Here is a 19563-nt window from a genome sequence, read left to right on the forward strand (position 1 = left end):
ACATGTTAAAAAACACAAGCAGAGGCAGATTAATGAAGGATCTTCACTGTCTCGTGGCAGTGGGAGCTGACAACATGATGTAGCATGAACACACACTTGACAAAGCACAGTCCTGCGACTAAAACGTTCACCTTGTAAATGACTCCCACAAGACCTGCGAGACAGCACTCGGACTGTTGTAACCTTGAAGGCAGGGGTCAAAGGTCACCTCGGCTTACTCGAGCCAATCACTCAGAGCGGAAGGAGTCATCCCCACAGGATGTGCCGGTGAAGGAGAGCAGGCATATCTGCTGCGCTATGATGTCATTTGTCTGCTTCTGACAAAGCCCCCATGAAGGAACAGATCAGGAGCGTCTGATCATTTTTGCACTGCACCGTTCTGTAATGTGAAGCGGACAAGATGGAGGAGATGCAGCCTCGTCGGCCATGTTGACAATCAAACATCTTGTTTGCTCAAATTTTTAGTTTTTTTTTTGGATATTCATTCATTTGACCTATGGCACACATTTTTTGTGAATGTCAGCACAAGATTTCTTTCTTTTTTCTTTAAGAATCCAGTAAGAGTGAAGCTACAGTGAAGTCTGAGATACATATGTTTCATATTGTTTTGTATGTCCACATATTTTCTTAAATCTTTTTTTTTTTTCTTTCTTGGCCTGTCGAGCGAGCACATGCAGCAAGACTTCAGATCGCTGCAGTTATTGTTACAGCTCTGCGGCAGATAAAAGAAGACGCAGCAGTCTTTGATGAAGTGCATCTTAAATGTGTAGACATACTGTCATTTATATCAGTGGCATTAGTCACTATGAAGAGCTAATACCTCTAGTCATTGGAGTATAAATATCAGGGGAAAAATAAAATTACCCCGGAAGGCTCCTGAAAGAGATTCTTTACACGTCAGCAAAGATAGAAATCACCCATGATGCCTCAGTGCAGCGTGACCACTCAGAAATGATTGTATACGAGACAATGCAGATCACACTTTCTTTATTAGGAGATTTTTAACATTTTAGGTGACTTTATGACAATCACACACTTACAGTGCCCTCAGGATGGGAGGATCAGAATAACTTGGGTCTTAAAATCAGAACTTTGATCACGTTTGTTAAGTGGACCAGTGTTTCTACCTGTGGATGAGCATTCCTGCTGTATTTTGTAAATTTGTTTTACATTTTTATTTCTTTCATAACCAGGACAAACTGATCTGTCCTCTGTTCATCACTGACGTAGCGGCATTCTGTTTACCGTCAGTGTCGGGGATGTTTTTGCTCCCCAGACCAAATGATGACTTTTTCGCTGTTCAGACGGAGCAGTGATTCTGAGATAGCTGAATATCCTCACAGTGCAATTGGACACAGGTTAAGCGCAACCAAAGTTTATGAGAACAATGTGCCGTCCCTGGACTGGCATGGCTTAAAGGACTTCAAAGACTTTGGAGAGTTTGTGAATGTTTCTTTTTTTCTATCCAAACAGTTGAACAGCACCAAAAGCACAGGATGGATATATAAACAAATTCATTCATATTCTATTTATACATTCAGATTCTGTGTCTTTGAAGTGCTCTTTGCATGTCTAACACAATTCTGACGGTGCTATGGATTTTTTTTTTTTTCATAAATGCAGTATGTTTGCTCTTTTGTTGCTTTCTTTCTTTATGTTGCATTATGTTTGTGCAACTCAAAACCTGTTAAATCTTTGTTAATGTGATGAAATGTGAAAACAGATGAGGAGAGTGTGGAGCTATTTCAGCCCTGTATATCGTGTGTGTAGGACAGTCCGACAGCAGAGTGTAGCTTTACGTAGCTTTAACATTCACAACAGTGACCTGACATATCTGATGTCTTATCTTTTGTCTTAATTAATGCAAATGACTTATTTTTGTATTTGAAAATCTCAAAAAATTATCCCTATGCGTACTTAAGAGACCAAATTATCAGCCCATGTGCCTTGAAGTATCATGCTGACCAACCTGTGTGAAGGTAGCCTTAAACAAACTGGATCTTAATTAAAACTGCAGGCAAAGTCCAGTTTTGTCATAACTGACTCTCTGATTTTGTTTCTGTACAGTGTATATACTTTGTTTTGTTATTGTTGTTTGTGTTGTCTGCCTTTGTCTTTTATACTTTTTGTTTCAAAAAAAAAACAAAAAAAACACCTTAATAAAGGTAAATTATATACATTTGATTAAGATTGTTCATTTATTCCGAATGGCATGCTCCTCTGAACTTTATTAATCTTTTATTATTGTATTTTAGCAAATTCGCCTCAAAATATCTATCTCATGTCTGAATTAGTGTCACAGTAGCATAATATTTAAACAATGAAATAATGTCGTGTTAATATTACACATATGGTATTAAACACACTGTGTGCTCTTAAATCATTTCCATGTCTTTCCATTCTCACTGTCTTCCTCCCCAGCACCTAAAAACCACAAACCTTCTCACTATCCATCATCCATCATTGAGTGTAATTGCCCTTTTTGTACACTTTTGTACAATTATGGTTACAGACTCTCTCTCAGCACTTCCTATACTCATATTTTGGGTGTAATTAATTTGCCAAAGAAAAAGAAAAACATACAAAGTTAAAGATTACTTTGACTGATGCATTTTTTTTTTAATTTTCTGTAGATATAGCAAAAATATCACTATTGTGTATTCTTTTGGCTACTAATCATGTGGTGAAAATCTGATATTGAGCCCTAAATTATATTGAGCAATTACTTCCCTATATAGTAGTTTTTATTTCACCATAGCGGCACTGGATTCAGATGGCCTACCAGAGCATGAGAGATTTACAGGAAACACATTTAAAGGTGCTTCTAGAGGGTTTATGGGAGCATTTATTTTTATTTTACAAAATGATTGAACCCTTTATTTAAATCACACATAACTTTCTGTTTCTGTCAGGTGTATGTGCATGTACATTTGAGCTGCAACAATTAATCAGTTAGTTGTCAAATTAATCGTCAACTATTTTGATAATCAGATTGAATAATGTTTTAAGAAAAAAAATCTCAGATTCCAGCCTCTTAAATGTGAATATTTTCTGTGTTCTTCACTGCAGTAAACTGAAAATCTTTGGGTTGTGGACAAAACAAGACATTTGAGGATGTTTTTCAAATTTTCAATAGATGTTGTGATAAAACTGCTATTGTGAATTCTTTTTGCCTCGATAATCGTGTAGTGAAAAGCTGATATTGTGACAATCCTTTTCAAAAATACTACAGAATGCATTGTTCTTTGGATGATCAAATTATGGCACATATACAGCATGAAGAAAGGTTTTATTGTCCACAGGAGCTGACACAATAAAGATGATCAAAAGCAAATGCAAAACAGTACAAAAGTAACATGATCAAACAGTTATTAGACTACTTATGGTTTCTATACTAATGCTGGACTCACTTCATCATCACTTTGATACATTTACAAGGAACTTCCTGCTTTTTTCTGCATTATTCAGTGAAAACGCTCACAGCGAGTTTAGCAAAGATATTTCTTAAAGCTGCAGGAAAAAGACAGACACGAATCAGATTTTCTTGCATTTGAAAATAACAACTTTCCGCATCGCTCACTAATAACAACAACACTGAGATGTGGAATAGTGGTTTAAGACATTTTCCCATGGACATTTTTCATTAAAGCAAGTGTAAGTGTAATGCATGAGCAGAGTTGAAGCAATACAGTGTGCATACACCAAATTCACAAACAGATACACTTTAAAATCCTCAAAATACACAGAAAGCTATCCAGTTACTACAGCACAACAAAGTAGAAGATCTGCGTCAGATTCCTCATGCTCCTCTTGTTCCCACAAGACGGGCGCTTCGAGAGCCAGAGCGATTAGCTTATTAGCATTTTAGCTGTAAACATTCATTGGCTGTGACCGCCCTCTAACCATCACTGTGCCATTATCATTAGTCATCGTAATGTCTGTCTGGCAGTGAGTCATCCGATGTGAAGAGTCACAGGGTGGATGATTGGTGGTTATCATGGTGTTACCCAAGGCACTCGAACCAGCAGCCATTTTGTTTCATTGTCAACGCAGGCCAGCTGTTTGTTTTGATTTTGTTTTCATTGTTCAAAATGTTCAGCGCTTGACTGTCACGTCTCCTCGTTGGTGTTTCAGAAACACAAGTGGAAAAACTGGTAAAGAGTCAAGCTGCAAGAATACATCTCAGTGTCATGTTGAATACGTGTCCAGAAAAAGAGGTGGGGGGGCGGGTGATTTTTTTTTTTTTTAAAGATTAAAAAAATGGCAGATTGAAGAAGGAGGAACACGTTTCTTTGAGTGTAGAGAATTTTCCATTTGTCGGTTTTCTGCAGAGGTGAGAAACACAGAGATGAGTTAACACTTTTAGATAAAAGACATTTCATATTTTGTTCATTCTGAAGCTGTGGCGTACTTGAGCCAACAAAAGAAAAAAAGACTTCGAGATGTGTGTTGAGGTTATAAAATGCTACAAACAAACAAACAAACACTTCTGTTTTAATGGAAAGTGGAAAAATCCCTACAGCTCCTTAACTTCTCGTCTCTTGTTTTAACAAGCAAACATGTCATCTGGAGCGCTCTACAGCTCGCCCTAATTACAGTATGCCTTTCCATGCTTCAAGACAGAAACACAGAGAGGAGAAGAAGTCGTCCAGCACAGTTCAGCATGTTTGTGGGTGTCATCAAATCACATGACTTTCATTATGCCGTAAAACCACGAATGTGTAAATTGTCATATTACAAAATGCAGGGCAACCCATGTTCTTTTGTTTGCACGTGCTGTAGCTTTTATACACAAATTTTCATGCCTTTTTCATTTTTTCATGCCATTTCCTTGAAAACACATGAATTTTAATGTGGTGTTTTCAAGGTTTAGAAAGTGCTTGAAACTGTAGCTGCATTACATTCATAATAAATTGCTTTATGACTGAATAGTTCACTTTTTAGATGAGGAAATAAAATAATTTGGGGAGAACCTAACCTGTTCTTGTGTGTGGTCTCTGATGGAACAGTGAGGAATGTGGGGGGTGAAATGTGAAACGTGTGCATCATGGCACAGTGTGTACCATTTTAGCCTCATCATAACCTCCTAGATCTTTTATTGTTTTAAGTTAGTACTACTTTTCTGGAATAAAGACATTTGTTTAGTGATGATTTGAGTGGTTGGTTTATATTGGCTCAACCAGGTTAGATACCAGGTACAGACAGGTGACACACTTTAAAACAAGCAACTCAACTCAACTGTCAGCATCTGTAGATAATTTTTGGGTGTTTATAGCACACTATGCTACATATATGTATAGAAATATGCAATTAACCACAACTGCAAGATGCAGGATCACCATTAAAATGTCTTCAAAGAGCTTGAAAGGAGAATTTGTCTTTGTAAATGGTGTAAGAGCCCTGAATTTTTCTCTTGAACGTCACATTATCTCTCTTGTTATATAACATTTAAAGTTGCAATGCTTAAAATTGTTAATTGTGAAATCAACCCCCATTTTTGATGTTACTTGTGGTTGGCACTTTTCTGCAAAAGCCATTCAATGTATGGACATCCAGTCTGGAATTAGGCCCCTATATCATAGTTTTTATTGGTTATGGCAGAGTCCGCCACACCTGCACTGGATTGACAGAAGTGTACACAAGTGACAATTGTTAGAAAAAACACATTTAAAGGGTGTTGGGTTACAATTGTTATTGCTTTACCCTTGAAAAAAGATTTAAATCGTTTGTTTAAATTGCACATAACTCTTTCAATTAAAGTTTTGATACTACTTGTGGTAGGCATTTTTCTGCAGTAGCCATAATTACTTCTCTGTGTCATTGTCTTTATTGGTAGTGGAGACACCTGCACTACATTCAGACCGCCTATTTTAAGCACATTCAAAGGTGTTTCCAAAGATTCTTATGGGAGCATTTCTTTTCCTTTAACTCTTTAAGAATTATCAGTACCTTAATTTCAAATCACACATAACTGGTGCTGTTTCTGTGAGTTGTATGTGCTTGTATATTAATCAATTAATTTAGAACATAATCAACTGATCAATCAACAATGAAAATAACGGTTAGTTGCAGCTTGTGTAAATGTTTGACAGATCCTGATGCATTTTAGACTTTTGGGCGTTCTGTTGCCTACGTGTCAAACCAGAATTTCCTTCATGGCTCTCTATCCCTGCAGCTGTCTGAACACACAGACAGATACATGTAGCACAAGCACATATGCATGCAGCAGTCAAATGTTCAGACACTAGCGCACACACACACAGACACACACAGACACACACACAACCGTCCCACCTGCATTCGGCTCACAGTTTGGCTCTCTAAAAATAAAGATGACTATCAGAAGCCACAACTTCTGGATGAGGCTTTCAAAACGCAGATGAGCCGCAGAGGACTTTACATCTGGTCCCAGATCATTGCAGAGTGAAAGCCAGAGATTTAATATGCACAGAACAGCGTCCAACAGCTGGTCAATCCAAACTGTATAACACACACACACACACACACACACACACACATTCAGAGCCAGGGGTTCCGGCAGAGGAAAGAGCAGTGACAGGCATTTTGATTATAGTGTAAACAGAAGGGAGAGTATTTGTTTTTTCCAACTCAAACAGAACAATACACTTATTCTGAAAGTCTCATGCTGAGCCAGACACCCGCACTTCCTAAAATCACGCTCATCAAAATGCACAAAACTGTTCGCTGTGCATTCAGGTTGGTGTGTATAGACTGAAAGAAAAGAATGAAAGTACTAAATATTAGGGATACTTGTGCTTTTCATGAAGTATACTGAAACCAATTATCTAGTTATTTTCTTATTGAAATACTATGTTTGTTGGAACTGCTGGGCAATATATGGATATTATATCAATGTTGTGATATGAGGCCATATATCGTTTTAGATTCTGGATATCGTCATACACTGTAAAAGCAAACTATTTGTTTCATTCATTCAGCTCATCATCTCAAGCCAAAAGACTTCGAGTTATGAAGCGATCAGAAAAAAAATACCAGAAATTTTACGTCTAATCAGCTTCAACAAATAAAACATGTATAATTATATTAAGTTATTGAGAAAACATTAGTTGATTTCACCAAATTTCTGTATGATCTTTTACAGTGCATCTTGATAAGTGTCTTTTCCTGGTCATAAAAATTGCATTACAGTGATGTGATATCATTTTCTGAATCTACCAGACTTTTCTAGCCGTTAGTTATTATATCCACTTTACTGATTATTATTATTATTGATTGTCTTTGTGTTAATATTTTGTGAAAGCACCAGAATTGTCACAATATCTAGGTATTTGGTTAAAAATAATGACATATTTGATTTTGTCCATATCAGCCAGCCCTGCTCTATATACTGTTGAGTGGTTTAATTTAATCAATTGTATTCTATAAGATCACAACTATTCAAGAATTTATGGTAAGTTATTTGACAAGTCTATATTGAGATACAGTATATATTGCAAATTGTGACATAGCCTAAAGATATCGAGATATTTATAAGCTATATCACTATATTACTGCTATCCAGAATTACAGCTTCACAAAATGAAATCATCATGACTCACTCCCAACAAAAACTGATCATTGAAGTCATAGAAGTGGATAAAGAGAAGAAGGGTTTTAAAGCTTAAAAAAAAAAAAAAAAAAAAAAACTTAAAAAGAGGCTGCAACTTTAATGACATTCTGTGGTTATTCATGAGTGATACACTGATACACAGCATTTAAAGCATGTATACCAGGGATGCACCCAAATCCAAATACATTATTCAGGAAAACACAAATAATGTGATGGAGACAGAGAAAAAATTATTTCCAAAATGCAACCCAAAAACATTCAGAGCACTATTTTTTATTTTTATCTAAGTACATTTTTGCAGTAATTTAATATTAATATTATGATAATATTATTATTACAATATTATTTTGATATAATAATAGTAATAATACTGATAGTGATATTACTACTACTGCTAATACTAACAATAATACGACTAAAGAAAATAATAATTATTATTATAGTCATTCTAATATGTATAATAATAATATGCGGAATATGTATAATATTCAAGTACTGTGAGCTGCAGTGAGATTAACACATGACATGATATGAATGCAGCATCATTGCAGTTTAAGACAATTTCCTTCAACTGAAGAACATATTTTTATATCTTCCTACGTCCAATGCAAAACATAACTGCATTGCCAATGAATAATAGGTTAGAAAGTACACCATTTGTGCAATTTAACAAAACTTCAAGTATAAGCCACACCCACCTCCTGTCTTTTGGACGATTACAGATACAGAGGCAGATGATTTTGTTGGTCGAACAGACACAGATACAGATAATGATGTCTCTGTACGCCGCTGATGTTTACACATCGTTTTAAATTACACACACACACAGGCATGCATGCACACTTTGTCTTTGATTTTCTCCGTATCTTTCTAACTTCATCTCGTCAGTTTCAGACCTTGAATTTGGAGCACTTTCTGTGGCAGCCCCTGCAGAGCTGATGATAACAGGCAGAGAAGTCAAGGTGGTAGGTAATAACTACCGTGCTGCGTTCAAGGACACTGACTCTGTTCCACGTGCAGGGGCCTTGGCATTCCATCCACAGCAGCACCGACTGGAGCCCTCGACGTCTGCTGCTGCAGAGGCCACTGGAGGTTTAGTAATAACACCGAGTGGAACACCTGCAGTGTGCACATGGCCAGCCGGCGGCAGCATGTGTGTGTGTCTGGACAGTGTTAATGTGTGTATATATGTTGTATGTAGTCTGTGTCGTATTTCCTGTACTATCATTTGTGATTCCTGCACAGAGAATAATGTGTGCAATTATTTGTAAGTCTGTGTCTGTTTGAAACCTGTGTACCTTGATCTGTCATCCAGCTGATGAAAAAGTGTGTATTTCCCGCCAGTACAGCAACACAAATTCATTTCTACACTGCCTCTTCACTTTAGTCTGTGAGAAACAAACTTTTCTCATCAACTTAATGTAAATATACAAGTTTTATTTATTTGAGTTAATTCAGCTTAAAGTTCTTGTATTTATTGAGCTGTCCTCAACTTAGCTCTCCTGGCTTGAAGTCTTTTAATCCTAAAATATGAGTTGAATGAATATACTGCACAGACTTCACTCGACTCATTGAATTATGCTTCTAAAGAAACATGATCAGCATATTAGCAAACTTCCCAGCATGCACTGTGTGAGAGTTAAAGGTCTCTTGAGACCCTTTTTAATAGTTTGAAGAAAACAAATGATGAAAACTTGCTTTGTGTCTCTAAAGCACTTTAAGATAAGAAATGAAGAACTGACTCTTCAAACTGAGAAACTGTCAAAGGAAATCAAGTTCAATCAAGTTTGTAATGTTTATCAGTGTGACTGAGGAGCTGTTGGCTCTTTCAAATTCAGTCGACTTAAAATTTTAAGGCAGCTCAGACACTAACTTTTTAAAATTAAAACAAATATATATTTTTTTCAGTGTTATAATTTTATTCTGAAGGAAGGAAAAAAAAATAAACTGTAACTCTTATAAAACTAAAGCCAGGAGAGGAGAGAGATAAAATCACTGAAACAACATCTGCAAGTGTATTCCTGTTTACTAATCTGCAGATGTGCTCACATATACACACACTCACACACTGCTGCACAGGTAATTAAAGCTCACTACAAACACACAGACAAACACACACCAGTGCACATGTACACACGCTGCCTGACACACACCCTGACCCTAACCCTGGTACACACACCTTCCTAATGCCTCACAACTGTTTCCAATCTAAAGGTTCCTGCTTGTCTGGGCCCCGGCGGGGCCTGATTGCACGATACAAGATCCTGAGGAGAGAGGGCAAGGCTGCAGGGAGAGATGTGCCTCTACTTATTTCTCCTCCTCACTCTCCCTTTCTTTTCCTCCTTTCATGCTCTACCTGTGCTGGAATCTGGTGTCTGTTAAAAATGGTTGAAAAAAAAAAAAAAAGAAACAGACAGAGCCTGTGTGAAGTTGATCCTGCAGATTCTGGAGGAAAACATTTGTCTTAACTACATCAGAGGTCTGTCAAACACTGCAGAGTTTAGATTACCATGATGATAATGTGCTGTTAGTTCAGTTTAGTTAGTAAAGTCAAACAACCAAGGGGCTTAATTAATCACCCTTCAACTGTGTTCTACTCTATCTGTTGTTGTTGTTGTTGTATATGTTGTTTTTAATGTTACTTACTGTACTTATTACAGTACTGGTATTTATTATAATGTTATTCAACCTGACACATTACAGAAGAGTTGTTCCTGTTGATCAAAGTGTGTTGAATGTTTGATACTAGGTGTGTTTGGTCAGAATTCATTGACATTTATTTTATTTCTTTTTAAAGATATTTTGTATGTTTTGTATGTTTACTTTTTAAAAAGTTATGATTTGCATCTACTCTAATTTGTTGTTGTTTTTTTATTCATATAAATTTATGTGAAGCATTTTGTAATGCAATCTTACATGAACAATTCAATACAAGCTGTATATTATAAGTAAGTTAAGTTTGCTTTGGAGCTGTTTTTTTTTCCGTTTGTTATATTTTATATATTAGATACTTCTGTTATTTTTCTAAATGGCTTTCATTTGATAGGAAATGTCTCTTGATACTGACATATTTATTTAATTTGCAGAAACTGACAGAAGCAAAACTTGATTTGCCAATTTACTGATGTTATCTGAGATACGTGAAATTTATAAACCAAATCAGTTTCATGTCACAACAAACTAAATGGCCAATAATAGCAGCTAATTAACAGCATATTACACCTCACAAATCTGTAAAACAAGTAATAAAATAAGTTGAACAGTTATTTTGATCAGTGATCGATTTCTTTTTTTTTTTTAATTTAAGTAGTAAAGATGGATTCAGTTTAAGTTTAATTACATATAAAAAATTTGTATTATAATGTAGCTGCTATGATATTTTTTTATTATTTGTATTATTATACATCTTGGAGAAGAAAAATAAATGTAAATTTGCATAAAAATTCAGAGTTTCAAAAAACTAAAAAATACTCAGTGTTCATGGTATGTTTGTAAACCTGAAAAATAAATTGATAGATTGTTAATATGAAAACTAATAAGTACTGTGTGTAAACAGAGGCGTACTCTACATGTGTTGATGTGTTGTAATCACACATATTTTACCTGTTTACAAAGTTAGTGAGATTTTATTATCAATAAAATATTATCATTCATAAAAACATCTGTTTATTTGCAGTTGTAGATGTATTTATATGTACTTTATATATGTACTTTGCTCTAAATTCTTTGGTTTGGTCTGTGATCCTGTGTGTTTAGCTGCATGTCTCAGGGTGATTTACAAAATAAAAGCTAAGAACATGTTCACGTTTTTATTTCATCTTTGCTTTTATTTTAACTGAATACTTGAAGAAATCTTTTGAAGCACAGATTTGTAGATGGTTTTGAAATGCCTGCTTACATTATGCAGTTTGTGAAGTAGACATGTGGTATTTGTTTGTTGCACTGAAAGGCTACAAATAAAGCTCTGAAAAACTTTTGAGACCACTCTGAACATGGACAGAAACACACAACCAAACATGTGTATCCACGTCCATGTGCTGATGACATGATGAGAACAGAAGTGTGTGTACACGTGTGCATGTTTGTATGTGTTCTTGCATGTATTTGTACACAAGAGTCTGTGTAAATGTGTGTGCGTGTTTGTATATTGTACCTGATGGGCTGCAGCAGAGCGTCTTGTCGCACTGGACTAAACTGTAGGACGGACAAGGGAGAGCAGTGGAAATGGAAAAAATGGAGGGGAACAGAGTGAGCTGAAAGGTTTTAGATGCAAACATCCAACTGTGGATGTTAATACTGGTGTAAAGGGAGTGAACCATTTTGGAGGACATAGATGGAACAGAAGATTTGAGATGAAAAGAGTTGGATCATACCAAGTTGGGAAGAATTCAGAGGTTCAGAGGACAGGAAATGGTTGCAAACACAGACAGAGGCGGTGGGGTGAAGAGTTGGACACGAGAGGGTTTAGGAGAGAAGTTTGATGGGATCCTAGTGGCTGGTGGACATGGCCCAGGCCCCCTCCATCCTCCAGACGGAGAAGGCGTAGCTCAGTCTTTCGTGCGCCAGGTAGTTGCAGCTGGCCAGCTTGGCGTCCATCTCATCGCTCTGCAGCACCTGGTAGAGGAAGTCAATGTAGCGCGAGGCCAGCTTCAGGATCTGGATCTTGCTCAGCTTGTCCGAAGGTAGCGTGGGAATGATCTTGCGTAGAGAGGCGAAGGCGTCGTTCAGCGACTGAGTGCGTTGACGTTCCCGCACGTTGGCAATCACGCGCTGAGAGTGGAGGTCCTCGAAGGGCTGCTCCAACCTGGGGCCCAGTGACGTGGGGGCCAACGACACCACCGTTGAGGGGCTCTTCTTCGGCCTCTTGGGCCCGGACGGCAGCAGGCTGTTCGGGCTGCCGGTGTTACTCTCCTCCGCCTGACTGAGGCTGTCCTTTTTCGGGTAAGGAGAACGCTTTCGATTTCCTTGCTGGTGGGTCTTCTTCGATCCTCTTTCCAGTTCCTCCTCGCTGGCCCCCAGACCTCCTTCAGGGGAGTTGGTGCAGGACACCTCTTCTCTCATTGTACTGTCCACCAACAACCTTTTAACCTCCACTGCAAAGACAGGACACTGTGATTCTCTTTCTCAAGCTTCTGTAGCAAAAGTCTTCTCTTTCTGTCAAAGAAAGTCACGGCTTCTGAAGCTCCATCGGATTGGCGCTCCTGGTTACCTTGTTAAATTTCTCACTTTCACATTCCCCTCTCAACCTGGCAGACAGAATAACAACAAACCATCTGACAGGCAGGTCCACCTCCGCCTCTTTTATACCCAAACACTCACCCGGGGCCTGCGGGCAGTTCTCTTTGGCTCAGCGGACTTCCAGAGGGCGTGGTCCAGACCAGGCCAAGCAGAAAAGCAGGAAGCTTGTGCGTTAGTTGGGCGGCGATTGAGGAAGGGGGTAAGAGGCCCTCTCAGCCAATAAGAAGAGCTGTGTCTAATGTTGCAGAGATGTCTGAGGCTTTATGGGTTCCAGATTTGGGCTGGAGCGTCAGTCCGCATGCACCCTCGTGTCTGCATTCATCAATTCATGATGAGGACAGAAATCACTCTAAAGCTTTTAGTTCTGCCAGTAATCAGTGTAAACTTTAATATTGAATACTTGTCATAAACTATTTTTATGAACACACATTTTTCTATAACAAATGTGCAATATAAAAGTAATAAATCATGTGCGTTGATGTTGCGTTGAAACTGTTTTTTGTCCTTTAACATGAGAACAAGCATGAGTTCACATTCATGTTTGTCTGCCATGATTTCCATCAGACACTATAAGAACAAAATTGTTCAACCATAAGTCACTATGCGAACCAAGTCAGTGAAAATACTGTAGATTAAAAGACTGAAGGAGGATTTATCGGTTCAATAATGCACTTTATGATGTGGAATTCATGTTTATAAATGCCACAAATTATACATTTTGCCATGACAGACCGTAAAGTCCTACAAACCAAAAAAAGGATTTTTCTTAAATCTGTTTGGCCGCAGGAGCTTTAAGTAGATCTGAGAGAAAATGTGAGGTTGTGCAAGCATGAATCCTGGAAAGAATTTCACAAGATGAGCTTTTTCCTGACATGTGATTGTCTCGGTAAACACTGATGTACACTTAACTACTAAACTTTCCTCAGAGATTCAGTATCTAACACTTAAAGGAATACAATGCAGGATTTCCCAACTAATAAATAAATAAATAAATATATAGACTCATATAAAATCACTCCTGAAACAGTTCTTTACAGTTTTCTGTTTGGTAAACCTCCCACAACATTCCATGAACAGTGAGCAAATGTTTTTGTGCAACGTAATATTTCCAAAATATTCTAATAACCACATGAAGTAACGTTTTTTTGGCAAAGGAGAATATTCTGGGAACGTAACTGCAATAGTTTTAGGTAGGAAAAACACTCTTTAAAATCCAGGAAATGTTAAGGGGGAACAGTCAAGTAACCTTTCCTGAACATTCAGCTAACCTTCCCAAAATGTTCTGGAAACGTTACCAAAACATTAGTTTACGTAAGGCAACCTTCTGATTATAATATGGAGGGAACGTTAAGGGGAAATGTTCAAGTAACCTTCCTAGAAAATTTTGCTGACCTTTCAAGACTGTTCTAGTGACATAACAATAACCATAACATTGATTCTGAATTTGCTGTTTTAAGTAACCTTACTGGAATATTCAACTATTGTTAAGTTCCCAGAATGTTCTGGGAAAATAACACTAATGTTGGCTTTACATCAGGAAAAACTTCCAGGGAATGTTATGCAGGAATGTTCAATCAGCATTCTCAGATCCAAAAACAAATGTTCCCAGAACATTTGGGGACCAAAATTTACTAGCTGGTAAGCATCAGTATTTGATGACCTGGGAACATAATGTTCCCATAATGTTCCCATAACATTCCCAGAATGTTCCTTCCACATTTCTATTTGGTATCCCTCCCAAAAGTTTCTAATAATCACAATAGGGTCTTTTTTTGGCAAAGGAGGACATTCTGGGAACTTACCCACTATTACTTTTTCTTTTGCTATTATCTTTACTTTGTTTAAGGGAAAACATTCAAGTAGTCTTCCTGAAACATTCAACTAACCTTCCTACAATGTTCTAATGACATAACCATTTCTAAAAAACTTTTAACTTCTAGGGAACATTAAGGATAATGTTCAGTCAGCATTCCCAGAACCACAATCAAAAGTCCCCAGAAAATTAGGAACTAAATTTTGCTAGTAGTATTTGATGACCCACAGTGCTTGATTTAGAAAAGTTGTCAGTGAATAAACACCTTTAACATCCCTGCTGACGTCAGCTGTCTCACTCGTCTCTGTCGGGTTGGGACAGGAGCACAGACAGGACCCTACATAACCCCTGACCTCCGTGGCCCAGTGACCTCAGTCTGCAGAGGTGGGAGAGCACCTAATTGTGCCATCCATGGCCTCGAGGCAGAGCCGACACATGTTCCTCCACACCATGAACCCATCTGGGTCTGCAGCCACTTAAACACATTTTCTACATGCTGGCAGTCATGACACAGCAGACAGGTTCTCTTGAGAAAAATGATGAGACGTGAACCCAGGTGCATGTTTACAACAACCTGAATTTCTGCACGAATGACTAAATGTTGCATAAATCTACACTACAATCCTGATCATTTCCCACCATTGTGTCTGTTTGTACCTTAATGCGTCATCAATTGAGTGACTCATGAGTGGATCACTGCAGAGAAATCTTGTGGGGAGTTTTCCGCTGCTCTAAACTGTAGAAACCTGGTACTTTTTGATGACAGCACACTTAATAGTGGCCTTTACATTTCAACACCTCCAAACATACATTTTTTTCAAGACTTGTGGCATCTCTCATGTTTCTAAAAATGATTAAAAGTCACTGTCACCATCCAGCAGAGATAGTAAAAGTGCACACATTCTATATACAAGTAGAAGTACAGATTGTGTAAAAAGTAGAAGTTCTGCTTCTTTACTCAAGTATATGGAAAAAAGTACAGGCTCTGAAAGGTACTCAAAGTATAAAAGTAAAAAGTAGCCCCCTGAAGGACATTTCTACCAACTGTTCTGTACAAAGCCCACTGAACCTGACCATTTCTCTGCTTCAAGTCTACCTTTCATGTCTGATTCGTCCCATTATGTTTTTTATGTGATTTTTGTCTGGTTATATCTGTCATGTGTGATATGCACTGATGGATACACCAAGGAATCATCTTTTCTATGTGTTATTGTCCCGTCCATTTAGGCTTAAAATTGCTCTTGATGTTGGGAAGGTGGTGTGCAATGATGCAAAATAAAAATAATCAATAAGTCCCCACAGATGCATTAAACCTAAACCAACAAGCCTGTTTTGAAAATGTGAGGAGTGGAGAGTATAAAGTACAATATTTGTATTAAAAGGGAGTAAAAGTAAAAAGTTGCTGGAAAAATAAATACTCTGCTAATGTACAGATACCTGAAAAATCTACTTAAGTACACTATTTTTTAAGTTTTATTAATCTTAAGTTCATTTAACAATTCTAATTATATGCAGACAACTACAAAATTTATAAAGATGAGTTGTTCTGATGTAAAGTCTTTATGAAATGATGAGTTGAAGTAATGCGCTGCTGTGAATTCACTCAACCCATCAACTTAAATTTCAAAAGAAACACAATCTTTAGAAAACTCTGAACTAATAATTTAACTTAAGGTCAGTCAACTCACATTTTTAAGGCAGATAATATAATGTTTTTAAGTGGCGCCTGCTTTAAATTATTTAGTTTATAGTAACAAAGTATTTATACTGTCTTGTGCTGTTATATGAAGATGTTCAGGAATTATTTACCAACAGAAGTTTTTTTTTAACTGAACCTCGTATCTTTCTTGACACGCTGCTTGACAGTTTCTAGCCAACAATTTGGGTGTGATTGCCACGGCGTTTGAAGGAGCGTATGTGCAGAGAGCAGTTCAGAAGATTTTTGATGAGCCCCATGATTGCACTGGTTTACATTTCATTCAGAGAACGGAAAGTAGCTCGATCCCAGTTGGGCTCAATCAGCTTGGAAGAAAAAAAAAAAGTCCTCATCTGGCCATCAAAGTGAGGCCATGGACAGAGACAGTGAATTATATGAGGTTGTATTTACATAACAGGCTAAGTCAACTCCAGGATTAACTGGTATTAGAATTGGGGCTTATTGGGAGCTCTGGTGGAGACAGCGGAGGGACAGGAAAGTCATTGTTGCTGAGGCTAATCTCGAGAGCTGCCGATTTACCTTTAGCGAAAGCGTGGCTTTGTGCCACCATCATGGAAAAAGTGAGCTAACGAAGCGAGTAGGCCGACAGGAATGTCGTGGCGCTCAAAGGAACAGAAGGGAAGAGAAAAGAGAGAATGGGAGAAGAAGAATAAGAAAAGGGGAAAAGTAAAGGAGAAGAAAGGAGAGGGAGAAGGGGGAAAAAAGTGAGGCTGTCCAAACAGAACCAGATGCAGGAGTGTGCAGGCTCGTTTGATCTCTGTCCTCATAGGCTGATTGATGTTGCACATTTCATTTCCTTGTCAGAGTCTTGACATAATGTTTCACTAAACACTCAGGCCCTGCTCGCGTCTTCGTTTTATTTCCACAGGGGTCATAATTAACCCTTTCTAGAGCTGAAAATAGATCATACACATATCAATATATATCAATATATATATACATACGCAGAGGGGGGGAGCTTGGGTATCAAAGAAGAGCGATGTATTGTCTGTTTCTGTCTTTACAACATATGGTTTGGTCCTGACTGAAATACTGCACTGAAGAGCGGCCATGTTGGTGCTTTTGAAGTTCTCCAGGAAAAAAAGGAAACAGTTTCTTTAAGTTCGTAATGCAGTCAATTCAATTACCGTCACACACCGAAAGGTCGAAGCGCCGTGCTGACGCACTCAGTTGGTAGGAGCATGGCAGGCGACGTGACCAATCATAAATGATGTGTTTGGAAATCCACACTGGCCTGACAAAAGGAACCAATCATTAAATTCCTCCTCACCTTCACCCCAGGAGTATCTTCACCCTCCTGACTGCTGTTATTGATGTTTGCACACAGCACACTACTACTCCCTCCTCCTCCTTCTCCACCCCTCCATACCCACCCTTCCACCATGGCTCCATCCCTCCCGAGGAGCCTATAGTGGCACAAAAGCAGACATCTGGGACCTATTTCCCCCCTGGAGAAGCCCTTCCTGTGGGGTATCCACTCAGAGGGGTTCGGGAGGAATGGGGGGGTCAGGGGTGGGGGAGGCTGAAGGGGTGAAGGTGTATGGTATGTGGGGGATGGTGGTGATGGGACTGGGTGAGGTGAAGGGGGGGGGGGGGGGCACTCTTGCAAAATAATGTTGAGGATAAGAGGTATGGATGATGAGCAAATTTACACTTATTCTCTTCTTTGCTGAGAGTTAGATTAGAAGACTGAAACAACTTTTGTGTCTGTCCATTAAATATGAAGCTGGAGCCAGTGGCTGGTTAGCTTAGCTTAGCATAAAATCTGGAAACAGGGGGAACAGCAAGCCACCCAGCCCTCTGAAGCTCAGTAATTAATTAATTTTACCTTGTATGTTTACTCCTTACAAAAATAGTGGTTACAAATGGGAAGATGTTTACCTTAGGTCAGAGCCACGCTAACCATTCCCCCTGTTAACAGTCTTTGTACTAAGCTAAGCTAACCGGCTGTGAGAGTGAAATCAGGCTTCTCATCTAACTTTCTGTGAGGGGTGATGTAGATTTGCAGGATTTATTGGCAGAAATAGAATAAAATATTCATAATAATCTTTTAATTTGTGTGAAATCAGCTGAAAATAAGAATTATTGTGTTTTCATTAACTTAGAATGAGCTGTTTATATCTATGGAGGGTGTAGGTCTTCTTCCACTGAGGCTGCCATGTTGCACCACCATGTTTCTACAGTAGCCCAGAACAGCCAAATAAAACACTGGCTCTAGATACACCCTTTTGTATTTTTGTTTTCTTTGTTTTTCAAATTTTACTTTGATTGTTGCTTTTTATTCTCTATTTAATGTTACAGAGAAATGCTAATTTTGAAACCAAGTTTTATGTGGATTTGAAAGTGCTAAGAAAAAGATGGAAATTAGAACATTTACAGTTCCATAAAAACATTTGTAACCTCCATCTGCCGATAAAGATCATGTTATATGAATTGAACACTCCCCAATGGACCTCGAGGAGAGACTGCTAGATACATGCTATATATATAGAATATACATGTCTTTTTTTCTTCAGAAAAAAGTGCAACTCTGCATGAAAAACACATCCCTCCCCTGCTGCGTGCAAGTCTGTATTATTCTTGTTTAGCTGTGACTTATCTTCTCGTATTAGGCCGTAATTTATCATAATATTTATTGCTCAAGCTTCCTTGAAATGTCCCTGCTTTCATGTGTAATTTAGCCAATATCCTGCTCTGGCTCTGATTACAGTGTTTAAGCGCTGGGGTTCGTCCATGGCACATTACAAACAGTCCCAGCGGAGCTCACAGCTGAGCTGGGGATATGGCATGCCGGGCTGGTGTACACTGAGCAACAGGTTGGACTGGAGAAAGACTCCTATAGCCTAATTCTGGGACATCCAGGAAAGAAGCAGTGTATGATGGTTAGTGCAGTGTGGTGTTGAGACAAATTTCAGTACCACTTTCTAATAAGCAACTCTATAAAGGGCTTTCAAGTTGTAATAGCCAATAATAAGAAAATCTGGGGTTGCCAGGTTGTGAAAACCTTTCCTTTTACTAAAAATGCAAATGTCAGTAATCATTTTTGGTCCAGATTTTGGCCCAAATCCTCCTGCAGCACTTCTCTAGAAGGCAAGTGGTCAGATGGTTTGTTTTTCGTTCTGGGAATGTTAATTCAATATTCCTGCATAACTTTTTCTGAATGTTAAAACGGCAAGTTTGTCAATGTAAAATTAGTGTTATTGT

The 19563-nt window shown here is 38.2% G+C and overlaps 1 protein-coding gene across 3 annotated transcripts; it reads right to left on the reverse strand.

The window, feature by feature from the left end:
* Positions 1-3270: 3270 nt before the first annotated feature.
* On the reverse strand, positions 3271-12921 carry LOC146331404 (twist-related protein 2-like). Of its 3 annotated transcripts, XM_084730613.1 has the most exons (3): positions 11965-12921; positions 11745-11785; positions 3271-4325 (listed from the first exon to the last, which is right to left on the reverse strand). In XM_084730613.1, exon 1 carries the CDS (start codon positions 12650-12652, stop codon positions 12080-12082), a length of 573 nt encoding a protein of 190 aa, XP_084586739.1. In that variant the 5' UTR covers positions 12653-12921; the 3' UTR covers positions 3271-4325; positions 11745-11785; positions 11965-12079. The 3 variants fall into 3 exon arrangements, with proteins under 3 accessions (XP_084586739.1, XP_084586747.1, XP_084586730.1); XM_084730621.1 differs by lacking the exon at positions 11745-11785; XM_084730604.1 differs by having other exon boundaries at positions 11745-12921.
* Positions 12922-19563: the final 6642 nt, after the last annotated feature.

The sequence above is a fragment of the Lutjanus erythropterus genome, chromosome 2 (assembly GCF_056507025.1).
Source record: "Lutjanus erythropterus isolate fLutEry1 chromosome 2, fLutEry1.hap2, whole genome shotgun sequence".
Taxonomy (NCBI): Eukaryota; Metazoa; Chordata; class Actinopteri; order Lutjaniformes; family Lutjanidae; genus Lutjanus; species Lutjanus erythropterus.

Coding starts and splice junctions, on each gene's coding strand:
- LOC146331404 (XM_084730621.1), bottom strand. CDS start 12,652: ATGAGAGAAGAGGTGTCCTGCACCAACTCCCCTGAAGGAGGTCTGGGG.